The 14,811-nt window shown below is 58.6% G+C and overlaps 1 protein-coding gene across 1 annotated transcript in view; it reads left to right on the top strand.

The window, feature by feature from the left end:
• Slc29a3 (solute carrier family 29 member 3) overlaps positions 1 to 13,606 on the top strand; it is a 34,302-nt gene extending 20,696 nt beyond the window's left edge. The window contains exons 4-6 of the mRNA XM_015500525.2: positions 3,734 to 3,960; positions 7,970 to 8,132; positions 12,265 to 13,606. Coding sequence (XP_015356011.1) covers positions 3,734 to 3,960; positions 7,970 to 8,132; positions 12,265 to 12,919 — 1,045 coding nt within the window. The 3' untranslated portion in view covers positions 12,920 to 13,606. The remainder of the gene's footprint in view (positions 1 to 3,733; positions 3,961 to 7,969; positions 8,133 to 12,264) is intronic.
• The last annotated feature ends 1,205 nt before the right edge of the window (positions 13,607 to 14,811 follow it).

The raw sequence follows: 14,811 nt of genomic DNA, 5'->3' as shown, positions 1-14,811 counted from the left end.
CACAGCAAGCCAGCGGGGAGGCCCCTGGTGTGACCCTGAGGAGTCTGCCCTGCCTGACCTGCTGCTGGTGGGGGGGGGGCTGGGCACTTCGGGAACATGCTCCCAGCCCCGTCTGTTCCCAGGCTGGGAGAGGACCCTCTGGGGCTCGGCTGTTTCTTATTTAATGTGCGAGATTGAAATGTCTCCTTCTCTCCCTCCTGGAGCACCCTGGCTTTCTCTGACTGGCTCATCCATAATCGCCAAGTGTTTTATTATGTTAAATCTGCAGCATCATAAATACTTATGAGGAGGATTTACATTTTGGAGACTTATGAAGAAACTGTCCCCTGGGGTCCTGAGCCCTCCCTTGTGGTGGGGGGGCAAGGGGTGGGGGTGGGGAACCGGCAGCCTGGGAACCGTGGACGTCCCTCTCCAAGAATCTTCACGTTGTGTGGCCTGCCCCAGGCTCGTGGGCTGTCATCTTGGCCATGCCCTGTCCCCAAGTAGAACTCTGACACCAGGGCAACATTCGCCTGCACCTTCGCTAGAGTCCCAAGAGCATCACGCTCCCTGGGGCCACTTTCCTACCCTGGGGGAGGAAGAAGCAGAGACAGATAGTGTGCCCCCCGGAGCTCTGGGGTGGGGTGGGCTGAGCCCCGCACATTTCATAAAGCCTTATGGCATTGGAAATGGCCCCGGGATCCCCAAGGTCCTGGGGCCATGGGCGGAGGCTCTGGTGCAGTTGAGGCTGCAGATAACTAGGTGGGAAGGCACCTGTGCAGGTGAGGCGCTATACCCTGGGGGAGGGGCTGTGCTCTGGACTGCTCTGCTTTTGTGACGTGTTTGGCATTGGCCTCATCCCCCACTGTGTCCCCTAGGTCTCTGCAAAGCCACCTTCTTGTTCAAGCCACTAATTTCCTTGTGGTGAAGCCCCCATTACTGCCAGCTTTTCCATCATTGTGTCTGGGAGACAGGTGTGGGCAGCCGGCCACGGCCACACCCAAGGGGTGGAAGGCAGGTAGTGTGGGGGGATGAGGCCAGCGCGAGGAGCGGCCCAGCACCACTGCCCTCCCGGGTTGTTAGACGCGCTTCCCAGCAGACCTTTACCAGGAACTGGTTGGAATCTTTCGGTATTTTTCCTCAACCTCTGCATTCACTTGTATTTCCCCTGGTTTAGAATGCTCCATTATTAGAGACCTGATTATTCGCTATTCCAGGCTTTTCTTTTTAGAGAGGAGACAGAGGCTCAGAGAATATTCACCTGGGATCACACTGCGAGTTGATGGCCGAGCTGGGCAGAGTGTTGCTGGCCATTTGTCTCTGGGGTGGGTGGGGCAGCTCTGGGTGCAGAAGGCGGGCCCCCTGGGTGAGACTGGAGTATGAAGGATGACCCTGAGCATCAGGGCCAAGGCTTGACCCCCAGCTTCCTGGGTGTCTGATTTGCTCTGACTGTAGCTGCTCCGTGGCTGCCCACCTGGCAGCTGCCTTGGCTGAAGCTCCTGTGCACCTGGGGAAGGTGTGTCTTACTGGGAGTCTTAGTGGGCATCTTGGTGAAGTTTCCCAGAAGCAGACCCTGAAACAAGGGAGGGTCAGGCAGAAGGAGGGGACACCCACCAGCCCAGCCACCGCCAGGGACCCAGGGCTTAGTGCTGCCCGGAGCCAGCAGAACACACCAGGTGGGAGCTGGGGTGTCCCCCTCCAGCCCCTCCAGGCGTCATCGCTGAAGCCTGCTCTTAGTGCTAAGCGCCTGTCACTTCCAGCCTGCCTCCTGCACCAGTGTGGCAAGGGAAGGCTTGTGGGTGGGCACAGCAGCGTCCCTGGGAGCTCCTGCCCGTCCTTCCTCAGCTTGCAACTCTGACGGACCTCTATGTTGGTGGGTGCGCTTGAAACAAATGTCAGAGACTCCAAAGGGGCCGAACTCGTTCTTTAAAGTTCAGATCAGAGCTGCCCTGGGCGTGATCGGGTCTAGGGAGTCCCCTCTGCCCTGTCCCTGGGCTCTGCGAGTCTCCACTGGCTCATCTCTGGCAGCCTCCCCCAACACAGCCGCCAGGGCGACTCCGGCAGCCAAATAGACGCTGCAGGGCGCCGCTCCCTACCACCTCCCAGTCAGTCCTGGGAGAGAGCGGTGGCCCTGAGCCGGTCACACGCTATCCCTCATCCAGCCACTCCCAGTGGCCAGGAGCTCGGGACGCTCTCGTCACCTGGGCTGGGTCATGTGCCTGTTGTGTGAGGTTGGGGTGGTGTAGGTGACAGGGCTGGCCAACAGACCCCAGGCCCACCCCATTCCCCCTGAGGACCAGGTCCTGGGCTGGCAGGATAAGGAGGCCCTCGAGGGCCGGCTCTGTCTCTCTCCAGCCTTGTCCCGTGCTCTCCTCTCCATCTTGACTGCAGCCGGAGTCCGCTGTCACTTCCGTGAAGGCACACAGGTGGACAGTCTTTCCAGTCCTGTGTGCCCAGCCCAGGGCACTGCCCGTTCTCCCCTTGGGGCAGGATGGGTCGTGTGGCCCCCGGATGCCCCACCGGCTCCAATGGCCCTCTGCTGGGGGAACACAGGGCCTGTGCTGCTTGTCCCCTGCCTGCTGCCTGCACAGCACTCGGCCCGCGGTGCTCGGGGCCAGCTCCCCACGGCTCCTCTGCAGCCAGGCCTGTCCCTGCGCTTCCTCGGGCTTCCTGCCCCCCTCATAGTGCCCAGGCCTCACCTGCCCTCCCACCGGGGACCCGGAGGGGACTCAGGTTCACTGCGGCCCTTTCCTCTCGTCCTCTCGCTCCCCCTCGTGCCCACGTGTCTGTGTGTCCTTTCCGACCGTCCACGTTTCTCTCACTCACGCCCCTGCCCGCCCCTGGTTAGTGGGAGAGTGAACTGAATCTGGTTAGGGCTTGGTCTGCTCTGATGGCCTCAGGGCCCTGGAGATGGTGCTGTCCCTCTTGGAAGAGAAACCGGGCCTTTCTCCCACGGCCTCCTTCCCCGCTATCCTCCCGGGTCCACGGAGGCTGGGAGGCGGGCAGGGCTTGGGTGTGGTGTGGCATTAGGGGCACCTGGGGCCCGGCCCTGGGCACACCAGCTCTGCCTTGGCTGCTGCCCTCACAGTTGAGACCAACTTGGGACAGTCCAGCCCTGGCCCCCCATGCTGTGCCACTCAGAGTCCCTTCATCCCAGGAAGCCGTTGGGTACCCCCTGGGGCCCAGCCGAGTGTCCTTGAACAAGTCCCTTAAGCTCTCTGACTCAGCCTCCCTAGCCGTGGTGTCAGAAGGGACCTACACGTGGAAGAGTGGCCAGCCCAAGTTAGGGACTGTGAGTGCCGTGATAACGGATGGCGATGACAAAGCTCTCTTCCCTTCCCGCCCACCGCCCACCGAGATTTCCTCGGGAAGCGCAGGGTGGTTGCTCTGGGCACTCGGCAAAGCCAGCGGGAGCACAGCTCAGGGGCAGGCGGAACAGGGGGCTTAGCAGTCACCGACCCTCGCAGCCAGTGAGCTGAAGAGCAGAGTGTCCACGGAGAGGACACCCGCACTGGCCCTGCCCCTGCTGCACACCGTTTACCTCCCTGGAGCCCCCGCACCCCTGAGTGCATCCTCTCCCAGGTGCAGGTGCACAGCTGAAGCCGGGGCCACTCCCACGAGCAGGAAGGCAGGGCTCAAACCCAGGCTCCTGGACGCAGAGTGGACGTTGCCACCCAGCTCCCCCGCCTCCCCAGCACCACCCCCAAGCCACGCCGGAGGCCACATCTAACGGCTCCTGTTGTCTTCACCTCAGGATTCCCGTCCGTGTCCGCGTCCTGGCCTCCCTGACCGTCACGCTGGCCATCTTCGTGGTGATGACCGTGCTGGTGAAGGTGGACACCTCCTCCTGGCGCCACGGCTTCTTCGCTATCACCATTGTCTGCATGGTGATCGTCAGTGGCTCCTCCACCATCTTCAGCAGCAGCGTCTATGGCCTGACTGGCACCTTCCCCATGAGGAACGCCCAGGCGCTGATGTCAGGTGAGAGCTGCTCCGCTCTGTGGCCCAGGGCCGATCCTGGGAGCCCACTGGAGGCCGGAGTCCGGAGGCCGGAAGCCGGCAGCTGCCCTGAGCTGGGCTAGAGCAGGGGCTTGGGTTCCACCTGGACCTCCCCGTAGCTGCTTGGGCTTCCTGGTGGCATGGTGTCCAGGCAGCAGGGAGTGTGTCCCCAGAGGCTCAGGTAGTGCATTATTTTCGACCGAGCTACGCAGGATCACTTCCACCATAGCTGTTAGGCCACTTAGACTCAAGGCCACCCAGGTCTCTGTGGGAGAGTGTGGTGATCACACCAGAAGAGGAACAGGCAGGAGGGAGCTGCAATCGCAGTCATTTATGAAAACCAGGTCGCCTTCCAAGTACCATTTCTGAACCAGCCTTTCTTTCTCCCCTCCCTCCTCCTTCCTGTGTCTCTTCCTGCCCTGTCCTCTCCACCCTTTTTTCTCCTTTCCTCCTTTCTATCTGCCTTTTCTTCTTTCCCATTTTATAGAGGACCCGCCTGGTGCCAGGGATTCAAAGGTGAACGAGATGCGTCCTTTTGGAGCCGATGGCCTAGTGAATGAGCGCCTCGGTCACCTGGACTTGGGCCTTCTCTGGGCTGGCTTGTGACCGGCAGGGGTCAACCCCCCAGCTGAAGTTTCCATGCAGATGCTGAGCCTGTTATCAGGACCTCGGCTATTTTGTCCCTGTCCCCAGTGACCCCTCAAGGTAAAACAGAGCTGGGTCAATCAGCCTCCGAGCTTTCCCCAGAAATCACCACCCCTAGAGCAAGCCCGAGGCTCGGCCTCTCTGTCTGTGTCCCCACACGTCTCTGATGTACAGAGGAGTGCTTTCAACGTTTGCCGACTTGAGAAGAATTGTTTAGACTGTACGCCGTGCCCATTGGGTCAGGATGCCAGGTGCTACGTGGCAGGGATGACAAGTACCTTGATGAGCAGATCCCCCTCCCCGCCCAGCGCCAGGGCCAGACATCACTAATAGATCCCTATCTTTCCTCCTGAGCCTCTAAATCCTTCTCAACACGGCCCTTGAGGCAATTACTCAGGCAGGATCAGAGTCTAGACGTGAGTTCCGGTCTGTTTGCCATCTTTGATATGGGATTAGGCTTCTGGCTCTATTCTGGGAAAACCTTGGGCCTAAAATAAAATAAAAATGGACTCGTTGCTGAGTTTCCTAAGCCCAGTCCACAGGCCCTCGCCGTGCTTCAAGAAGGGCAGGTCTGGGCCGAGGGAAAGGGCCACCAAACATTAATCCCCCTGTCACCCTTGGCCTCAAAAAGAGGCTCTGATCCCCTCACCTCCCTCCACCGAGCTGGAGGAGGGCTCTTCTGTGTGACTTCAGCCCAGCTGGCTTCTGCTCCAGGGGCCAGTGACCAGACACCATTGATATCAGCAAGTGGCCCTTCCCAATTATCCTTCCCCAGAGGACCACCCGGGAACGAGTGGATTCAAGATGGAGCATTTAGGGCTTAGACTTTGGCACGAGTTCTCCCGGGACAGAAGCTGTTGTCATGACTGGGCGCAGCCCCCACCAGGGGTGTCCAGCATCCTGGGCATCCGAGGTGGCTCCAGCTCCCAGAGCCCCAGCACCCTTTTCGTTTGGGCCCCCGAAGAGCCCATCTGTGAATTCTGGGCGTGTTGGCATCTGAGGAACAATTCATTTGTTTCCAGGGTGTTTTTTTTAAACCTCTCATTTGCATGTATTTCCATAACTGATGAGATAAAAGCAGGGAGTCATGAAGGATGAGCTCCCGGAGGCCTGGTTTGTTGTTGATGATAAAATTGCAAATTCTCCACAAGTTGGTAAGGGAGAGGGGGAATCAATAGGCGGGATGTTAAGATCTCTCCTCCGGGCAGCGGCAGAACGTCTTACGGCGTCCAACCCCGGTTCTTAGGAAACGTCCAGGTGGGGATTACAGCTTCTCAGGAGTGGGCCCCCCTCTTGGCAAAGGGTTTACCCTGTTGTCGATGCTTTGATGTGGAAAGGACGGAAATAACCACAACCTAATTGGGAATGTGAGAGGATTTACTTGGAATTTGGACCCTGTCTGCGTTGGGCGCCATTCTGAGCACTCTGCATATAATAATCCTTTCATTCTTCAGGACGGTCCTGAGAGGTGGGTCTTACTAACACCCCCATCAGAAAATGGGGGAAATGGAGGCACAGAGAGTTTCTATGACTTCGCAAAGGTCACACAGCTAGAAGTAGCAGAGCTGAGACTAGACTGGGATTTGAGGCTCTGGTTCCAAGGTCTGTGCTCTTAGTCACTCTGCAGATTTGGGTGTCTTTGCCTCCCCTCCAGGCCCCACCTAGGCTAATGGAATGGATGCTGACAAAGTTGAGGGAAAGTATTGTCAGCCAAGTGTGGGTGGTGCATGCCTGAATCCCAGAGGCTTGGGAGGCTGAGGCAGGAGGACTGCAAGTTCAAAACCAACCTCAGCAACTTGGCAAGGCCCTAAGCAACTCAGTGAGACCCTGTCTCTAAATAAAATATAAATAGGGCTGGGGATGTGGCTCAGAGGCTAAGCACTGAGTTCAATCCCTGGTAACCAAAAAAAAAAAAAGAATTGTCCATCGGGGCCAAGGCCGAGGCCATTCCTCATGTAGAGGCTCTGGCTGAGTGTAGGTGAGACAGCAATGGGGCATTGGGTGGGCGGGGCCTCTACTGTCCTGCTCCCAGTCTGCCCCACCCAGCAGTGGGCAAAGAGGTGCCCAGTAAGAGCTTCCCGGGGTGGTAGAGCAGCTGGCGCCCACATGGGCCAGCCTGCCCCACCGTTCACGGTCAGCCTCCTTGCCTCTCTGAAAGTAGAAATCCCGATGCTCTAAGGCCAGCAGACACATCCCTTCCACCCAGGGGTGGACACGCTCACAGGCATCGGTGTGTGGATAGCAGTGTCCGCTCCTCCATCCATCCTCCCACTCCCTCCCTCTGCCGTCTCGGGATGGACAGGACAAGCAGTGGTCCCCACTTTTCAGGCAGAGCGAGGCAAGAGGTGACCTGCCTGTCACACTCCTGCAGCTGACCCCCCGCGGCTGGCACACACTGACTCCCCATGGCTGAGGCTCCTGAAGCAAAGGAGGACACACCCTGGCCTCCCGGACACAGCCGAGTGACTTGGCAGGGAAGGGAACTGGCACTTGGTGACAGTTTGCCATGTGCCCAGCACTTTCTGAGGATCCTCTCGTGCAGCTGTCAAAGCAGCCCGCGGGCATCGCGGTTCCATCTTACAGACAGCAGACGGTGGCCCTGAGAAGTCCTCCTGGCCTCCAGGGTCAGGGCGAGCGAGGTCGAGTCAAGGGCAGATGTGCATCCTGGGCACGGGGTCCCTGGGCTCTGGGTCTCTGGGCTCGGGGTCCAGGGTCGCCCTGCTAGGTCGCGCCACCCGGCACAAGAGAAGCGTTGGGTAGCCGTGAGGGGCATGAGGTGACCTGAGTCAAAGCGCTGGGCGAGGTCCTTCTGTGTGGGGGTGGCTGCCTGCTTGTGGGTGAGTGTGTGAGGCTATGCACATGGGTGTGTGCGTGCGTGTGCTTGTGCACAGGTTCACATGAGGCAGCCCACAGCTGCCTTTGGGTGTGGGTGAGATCCCATGGGCTGGAAGGACTGTGCTGGAATGTCCCCCAGCCTCTCCCCGCTGGCCAAGCACAGAGGAAAGGAGACCCCGAGCTCCCGGAGATTTCTGTCCCTCGGATCTAAACCGTCAGATCCTATTGGGAGGTCAGCACGGGAGGAGGTCAGGGACAGGGGGAAAACAGGGCAGGAGACAGGTGAGGCCAAGTCCAGCACAGAGCAGGGAGCTGGGCCAGGGACGGGGATGAGCCACCCCCTCTGAAACTCGGCAGGACCCCTTCCTGTCTGCCACCACTTGGGGACACTGAGAACGATGGCCTCTTTCACACTGGAGGAATTTTATTTTGGTCTGAGCAGAAAGGGGCCCTGGACGTGCTCCCCTGTGACCTCCCCAAGCGACTCCATGGTGTCCTCTGCCCTGCACAGGAGGGGCCATGGGAGGGACCATCAGCGCCGTGGCCTCGCTGGTGGACCTGGCGGCGTCCAGAGACGTGACGGACAGCACCCTGGCCTTCTTCCTGACGGCGGCCGCCTTCCTGGGACTGTGCCTGGGGCTCTACTTGCTGCTGCCCAGGCTGGAGTACTCCAGGTGAGGCCCTGTCGTGCGCCCTTCAGTCTTCCTAAGTGGACAGCCTCAGCTCTCCGTGTCTGTGTTCCTCATCATCCGACGGGGTCATCTGTTTCCCTGGGGTTTTTGGTCGTGGGGGCTTGGTCCTGGATGGACCCCAGGCTGCTTTACCACTGAGCCACACCCCCAGCCCTTTTTATTTTGAGACAGGGTCTTGCTCTGTTGCTTAGGGCCTCACTAAGTAGCTGAGGCTGGCCTCGAACCTGTGATCCTCCTGCCTCAGCCTCCTGAATTGCAGGCTTGTCAGTTGCCTTCTTTATTACTTGCACCTGCCCCAGGGTGAGCGGGGGTCCTCGGTATCCCAGGGCCTCCTGCTGCACCTGGCCTGCAGCGGTCCTGTCAGTCAGTTGGCCTGGCCACTGGTGTGAGCTGGCTGCAAGCCATACCCCCAAGCAGTGGGTGTCTGCAGGTTCAGGGACAGGAAAGGAGGGGGTAGAAGTGGGGCCTGAGCGACAGTAAGAAATCACAGCTCCCGTTCACCCTGCACCCTCTGCTCCAGCAGTGCGCCAGGCCAGCTCAGGGTGCCCACCTGGCTTACTGCTGACACACCGGTTCCTCTTAGCATTGCTATTCTTTATGGTCATTCCCACGTACAGGTGACACCCAGGGATGGGAGCAGTCAGGGTACTCACCTGGGTCCACAGCCAGCCGTGGCAGAGCAGGGTCTGCAGGTCCCTTCCAGCCTGCACTTCCCACCATTCACTGCCTGGTGGGCATGTTTCTGCCCTCAGGATCCCCCTTCGTGCCATGAGTCTCTCTTTTTTCCTTTCTCCAGTTCCTCCTCTTCCTTTCTTCCTTCCACCTGCTCTTTAGAAAACCAATCTTGCCAGGTGCAATGGCACACCCCTGTAATCCCAGCGGCTCTGGAGGCTGAGGCAGGAGAATCTCAAGTTCAAAGCCAGCCTCAGCAAAAGCGAGGCGCTAAGCAACTCAGAGAGACCCTGTCTCTAAATAAAATACAAAATAGGGCTGGGGATGTGCTCAGTGGTCGAGGGCCCCTGGGTTCAATCCCTGGTACCAAAAAAGAAACCAGCCTTTGGCTTTCTCCCGCGTTTTATCCTTTCCAAAGCATTTTCTAAGCCCTTTTCTTATCTGACATAGGGAGACAGGAATTGTCCCCACTTTACAGGTGACAATGCTGAGACCCAGAGGAGGCCAGGTTTCCCTGGGCCCCACAGAGGGAGCCGGCTGGGCTGCCCTCTTCCACGGGAACCTATTCTGTGAGGTGGCCTGTGAGCTAAGCAGGTTATGTGCCTATTTTTTGGTTTATTACCAATTCTTCTTCTTCTTCTTATTATTATTATTATTATTATTATTACAATTATGATTTTTTGATTTTTGTTTGTGACACTCTGTGGTCATCGTTGATTTTGCCACTTTACCCATGAGCCACAGCAGGCCCTGACCTTGGGCAGTGCAGGGGGGGGGGGGGCATCCAGCCCTGGTTCGTGGCCTCGAGGGTCTTTCCTCCTGCTTCAGGCCTCCTGCCCCTGGGAGGGCGCCAGCCCCCGCCTTCACCAACCCTCACCCCCGGGGGGGCCGTGGGCTGCCCTCCTCCCTCGGGGTTGCTCACCACCTCAGCTGGCCTCCGAGGCTTCAGGAGGACAGGACTCAGCCGTGGCGTCCCACAGTGTCCCAGGCGCAGACCCCTGAGCCCCACATTGCCCTGCTGTGGTTCCTGGGGTCAGGCTGGCGCACTGTCCCCGGTCCCCTCCACTGCCTGGCACCTTGTCCTGCTTTTGAAATCACTTTTGAGACCCCGGATGAACCTGGGCGGAGAGTCCGCACCCTGATCCTGGTGCTCTGGGTGGCTGTTACCGGAAGAGCAGCGACCTCTGGTTCACCTGGGACTTTAGTACCAAACCAGGCAGCCTCCTAGGTCAGCCTGGGCGCCAGTCGCATCTGGGCAGGCCCAGGGCCTCAGAGCTGAGCCTGTGAGGCAGAGCCCCCGGGCCAGGCCGCCTGCACAGACTCCTGCTTCTTTGTTGATTAGAACTCAGGCCCAGAGGCCGACCTTGTCTAGGCCGGAGCTCCCAGACAGGGCTGGCTCCCAGGGCTGCTCCAACTGAACCTGACTGAAAGGAGCCCGTGCTGGGCGGGAGGAGGGGTTGGGGAGCCTGTGGGGAGGAGCTCGACCCCAGGAACTTGGCGTGCAGCTCCTCAGAGCAGCCTGGAGGCCAGGACCCAGCAAGAGGGAAGTGGGACTGTTCCTGTCCCTTCATAGTGATTGGGAAACAGATGGTTCAAGGCCAAAGCCCCCTGCTCAGCATCACAGGGAAGGACGGGGAGCAGCACTTCTACCCACTCATGGGGCAGCTGGAGGCTCCCAGGATGGGAAGACTGGCAGAGACTTTGAACCCTCAGAGCTCTGTAAAACCTCCATCTTAGAGGAAGAAACCAAGGCCCAAGGTCACACAGGGGGACAGAAGCAAGGCTGAAACCAAAACCCAGTTGTCACCACGCTGTGATTTTCCCCAACACGTGTACCCCAAGCCCTTATGTTGGAGCTGTGTTAATACAGTTTCCTGGCTTTCAGATACCTGAGGCACAGAGAGGTTAAGGGCTCAGGCAAGTCACACAGCAAGGCAAACTAACCGAAGCAGAAGTTGAAAAGATTGATGGTATTCAGCACTGAAGATCAGGTGGGGCAGACACTGCTGTAGGGTGCTTACTAGTTCTTTCTACCACTCTGTGTAGACGAGAAACAATCACATGTGGTCCTTGCTCCAGGGAGCTGTCCCCTGTAGAAGGAGACACATGATGGCAGCACTCTAACAGGATGATTATAGATCATGGTCACATTTTTGAAAAAAGTAAATAGGTACTCACAAAAATTAACAGGTCAGGTTACATAGGGTGGATGATTAGTATTGGGCAGAGATGAATTGGGACTCTTATCTAGAGAGCAGTTTTTGGATATCAAGACAAGTTTCACAGATTCAAACTTTTTTTTTTTTTTTTGGTACTAGGGATTGTACCCAGGGACCTGTGACCACTGAGCAGACTCCCAGCCCGTTTTTAATATTCTATTTAAAGACAGGGTCTCGCTGAATTGCTTAGAGTCTTGCAAGGTTGCTGAGGTTGGCTCTGAACTCGCGATCCTCTCGCCTCAGCCTCCCATGATGCTGGGGTGACAGGTGTGTGCCACTGCGCCTGGCAGATGCAAACTCCCAATCCAGGGATCTCCTGTTTTCGACATCCATCCTGCCAAAGTACTAGGCGACGTGTGTAAGGACTTCAGTATAGGAATGCTCGTGGCAGTGTGACTTGTAGTGAAAAACGGGGGCCAACCTGAACGTCCAGGGGAGTAAGGCATTGTACACGCCTAGGCTGAGCAATGGTGCAGCAACCCACCAGAGAGGGGACCGAGAACCAGGGGTCTCTGTGAAAGGTTGGCCACAAGATCGTGTCTCTTAGGCAGTTATGCATAAGCACTTGGAGTAACAGGCCGCGCAACTTAGGCGGCTGTGTGGCGTATCTGTGGATGTACTAGGCTGTATAGTGTGGCAGAAAAGCCTTGCATACAGTTGGAGCCCACTTTAAGTAACTGTGTGTAGGGTGCGGGTTGTGGTTTTTGCAAGTGCATGGGACATTACTGATGAGGTTGCTAACGGTCAGTGGCACTCGGGAGGGGTCAGGTGGGAGGAGAGGAGGGTTCGACTGTCGTTGCTCTTCTGTGTTACTCTGTGCCTTGCATGAGGCTCTGTTGCTCATAGAATTTAAATTTTCAGGTTTCTGTGTGCTGTTTTTTTCTCTATCTCCCCCTCCTCCTCTCCAAAATTCAAAACAAAACAGACGAGCCAAGACAGGAGGAGCCTGTGCTCATCATGCGGTGGTCAGCACTGATTCCCTCTGTCCCTTAAGCACAGCTGCCACCACGGGCTGAGGCCTGGAGCCGGCCTGGTGGGCAGCCTGGGATGGGGGGCCTCCTGTAGCCACCGCATGTACCACATGCGTCATCAAGGGACCCCAGGCTGCAGGGCCTAAGGGTTCTGTCCTGAACACGCTGTGCAGACTCCAGGGTCTCTCCCTGGAAAGCCCAGGTGGCCTCTACGGTGGCCCGCTGACCGCACACCCGCCCTCCTCCCCGCAGGTACTATATGAGACCCATTTGTCCAGCCCGCGTGTTCTCTGGTGAAGAGGCCGCACCGCAGGACACCTGCAGCACCCCCCTGGTGGCCCCGGGATCCAGTGGGTCGCACATGCCACCCCTCCGCCCCATCCTGAAGAAGACCGGCGGCCTGGGCTTCTGTGTGCTCTACCTGTTCCTCATCACCAGCCTCATCTTCCCCGCCGTCTGCACCAACATCGAGTCCCTCCACAAGGACTCGGGCTCCCCGTGGACCACCACGTTCTTCGTGCCCCTCACCACCTTCCTCCTGTACAACTTTGCTGACCTGTGTGGCCGGCAGATCACTGCCTGGGTCCAGGTGCCAGGCCCCAAGAGCAAGGTGCTGCCCGGCCTGGTCCTGCTGCGCTCCTGCCTCGTCCCCCTCTTCGTGTTCTGCAACTACCAGCCCCGCGTCCGCCTGGCCACCGTGGTCTTCCGGTCCGACGTCTACCCCGTGCTCTTCACCTGCCTGCTAGGGCTGAGCAACGGCTACCTCAGCACCCTGGCCCTCGTCTATGGGCCCAAGATCGTGCCCCGGGAGCTGGCCGAGGCCACAGGAGTGGTGATGTCCTTCTATATGTCCATCGGCCTGGTGCTGGGCTCTGCCTGCTCGGCCCTGCTGGTGCACCTCATCTAGGCCGGGTGATGAGGACGTCAGGGCTACCTGAGGCTCGGGGCCCAGCGATGGGTGAGAGGGCTGGTGCTGCCAAGGTGCGGAGGACGGGGCTGGCATCCGGCTTGGCGCAGAGCAGAGCAGAGCGGTCGGCCTCTCCCAGGATGCTGGCCAGCCGTCCGTGCCCCCCGGGCCGTGCCAGGAGAGGTGCCTCAGACCCCGCAGCAGGACACTCTGGAGACGTTGGAAGAGGACACTTGTAAAGAGGGGCTCTCACTGCCTTAGCTGATGGGTCACTCACGTTCAGCTGTGAGCTGTCACCAGGCCACAGCCGGGCTGGGCTCCAGCCTTGCTCCTCTGGCGGACAGCAAGATGGGTGGGGATCCTCGGCCCTCCCTACTCAGCAGAGGTGCTCTGGGGTGGCTATCTTCAGGCCCAGGACCCAAGCCTGCACTGTCCCTGCCTTTTGTCAGGAGAGAACAGAACCCAGACCCAGAACCCAGAAGACCCCGGCCGAACCCCCCTTCCCTGGACTGGGCTCAGTGCACCCCTGCGCCCGGGACCCAGCAGGTCAGCCTGGGTTCTCCCACAGGGGGGACTGGCCTGGGGGGCCACAGCCTGAATGGGCGCAGGGTCTTTCCATGTTAATGTTTACAACATGCCAGGGCCATTGGTTCAAGGGCCCAATAAATACTGGGGTGTTCAACGTGACCCTTATTGGTGTCCTTGTTAGCCAGGGTCTCGGCAGGAAGTGACGCACTAAGTCTGGGTAATTTGTTATATTGCATATACATGGGGGGCACTGCTGTGGTTTTTAGTCCTGGGGATGGAACCCAAGGATGCTTTACCACTGAGCCACACCCCCCGCCTTTTTTTTCAGCCCTTTTCTAATTTCTCATTTCGAGACAGGGTCGCGCTGCGTTTCTTCGGGTCTCGCTGAGTTGCCAGGGCTGGCTTGGAATCTACGGTCCTCCTGCCTCAGCCTTCCCCAGCCTCCTGAGCCTCTGGCGTTACCGGGGTGCGCCACCGTCCCCAGCCCCAATCCTATTTATTTATTTTTTTATTTTGAGAAGGTGGCCTGGTCTGTCCTGGTCTGTCCGTGGTGGCCCTCCGGCCGTGGCCCACTGAGTTGCTGGGATCATAGGGGTGTGTCACATGCCGGGAGACGTGGGCTTATTTTAAGATCAGGCAAGGGAATCCCGAGGGTGGTGTGGGGGTCTCCAAGAACTCATAACAGCAGCCGGGCAGGAGCCAGTCCTTCTAGGACCTGGAAATGTCACCTCCATCTGGGCTGAAGAGGGACTTGCGCAGCCCCCTGTAACCGGCAGGAGGCAGCTGAAGCCACACGCTCCCTGCCTTCCTCCCCTCTCCTCCTCGCCCCTGTGGACCCAGCCAGAGGTGGGAGCAGGCGGGGAGAGGGGGGTGGGGCTCGCAGTGACTGGGCCATGGGCACTTGGCTTTTGCGTTCATAGGTTTGCTGTTTACGACTGTCACTAGGGCCCTGGCACTCTGGTGGGCGAAATTCAGTGTTGCTTTGTTCTGGTTTGGTACGGGTGTTTGTGTACATCGAGGTTGTTCCAAAAAGGACCAGCAAAGCCGGGCACCGTGGCGCATGCCTGTAATCCCAGCCACCCGGCAGGCTGAGGTGGGAGGATGGCAAGTTCAAGGCCAGCCTCAGCAACTGAGCAAGGCCCCCAGCGAGTCAGCGAGCCCCTGTCTCTAAATAAAAAATAAAAGGGCTCGGGATGGGGCTCAGTGGTTAAGCGCCCCTGGGTTCAAAACCTGGCACAAAAACATCATTTTAGAAAAAGACAACCAGCCCCGCAGGCTCCGCTGCCCCCCTGGGAGGTGACTGTGGTCCTCGTCCTTCGTGACACACTCCATGAAGAGGCACTCTGGCCTTTCGGTCCATTGCA

This window comes from Marmota marmota, unplaced genomic scaffold (genome assembly GCF_001458135.2).
Source record: "Marmota marmota marmota unplaced genomic scaffold, marMar, whole genome shotgun sequence".
In the NCBI taxonomy this organism is placed as follows: domain Eukaryota; kingdom Metazoa; phylum Chordata; class Mammalia; order Rodentia; family Sciuridae; genus Marmota; species Marmota marmota.
Note: the sequence above shows the minus strand (reverse complement) of the source record. Positions and strands in the feature narration are given on the sequence as shown.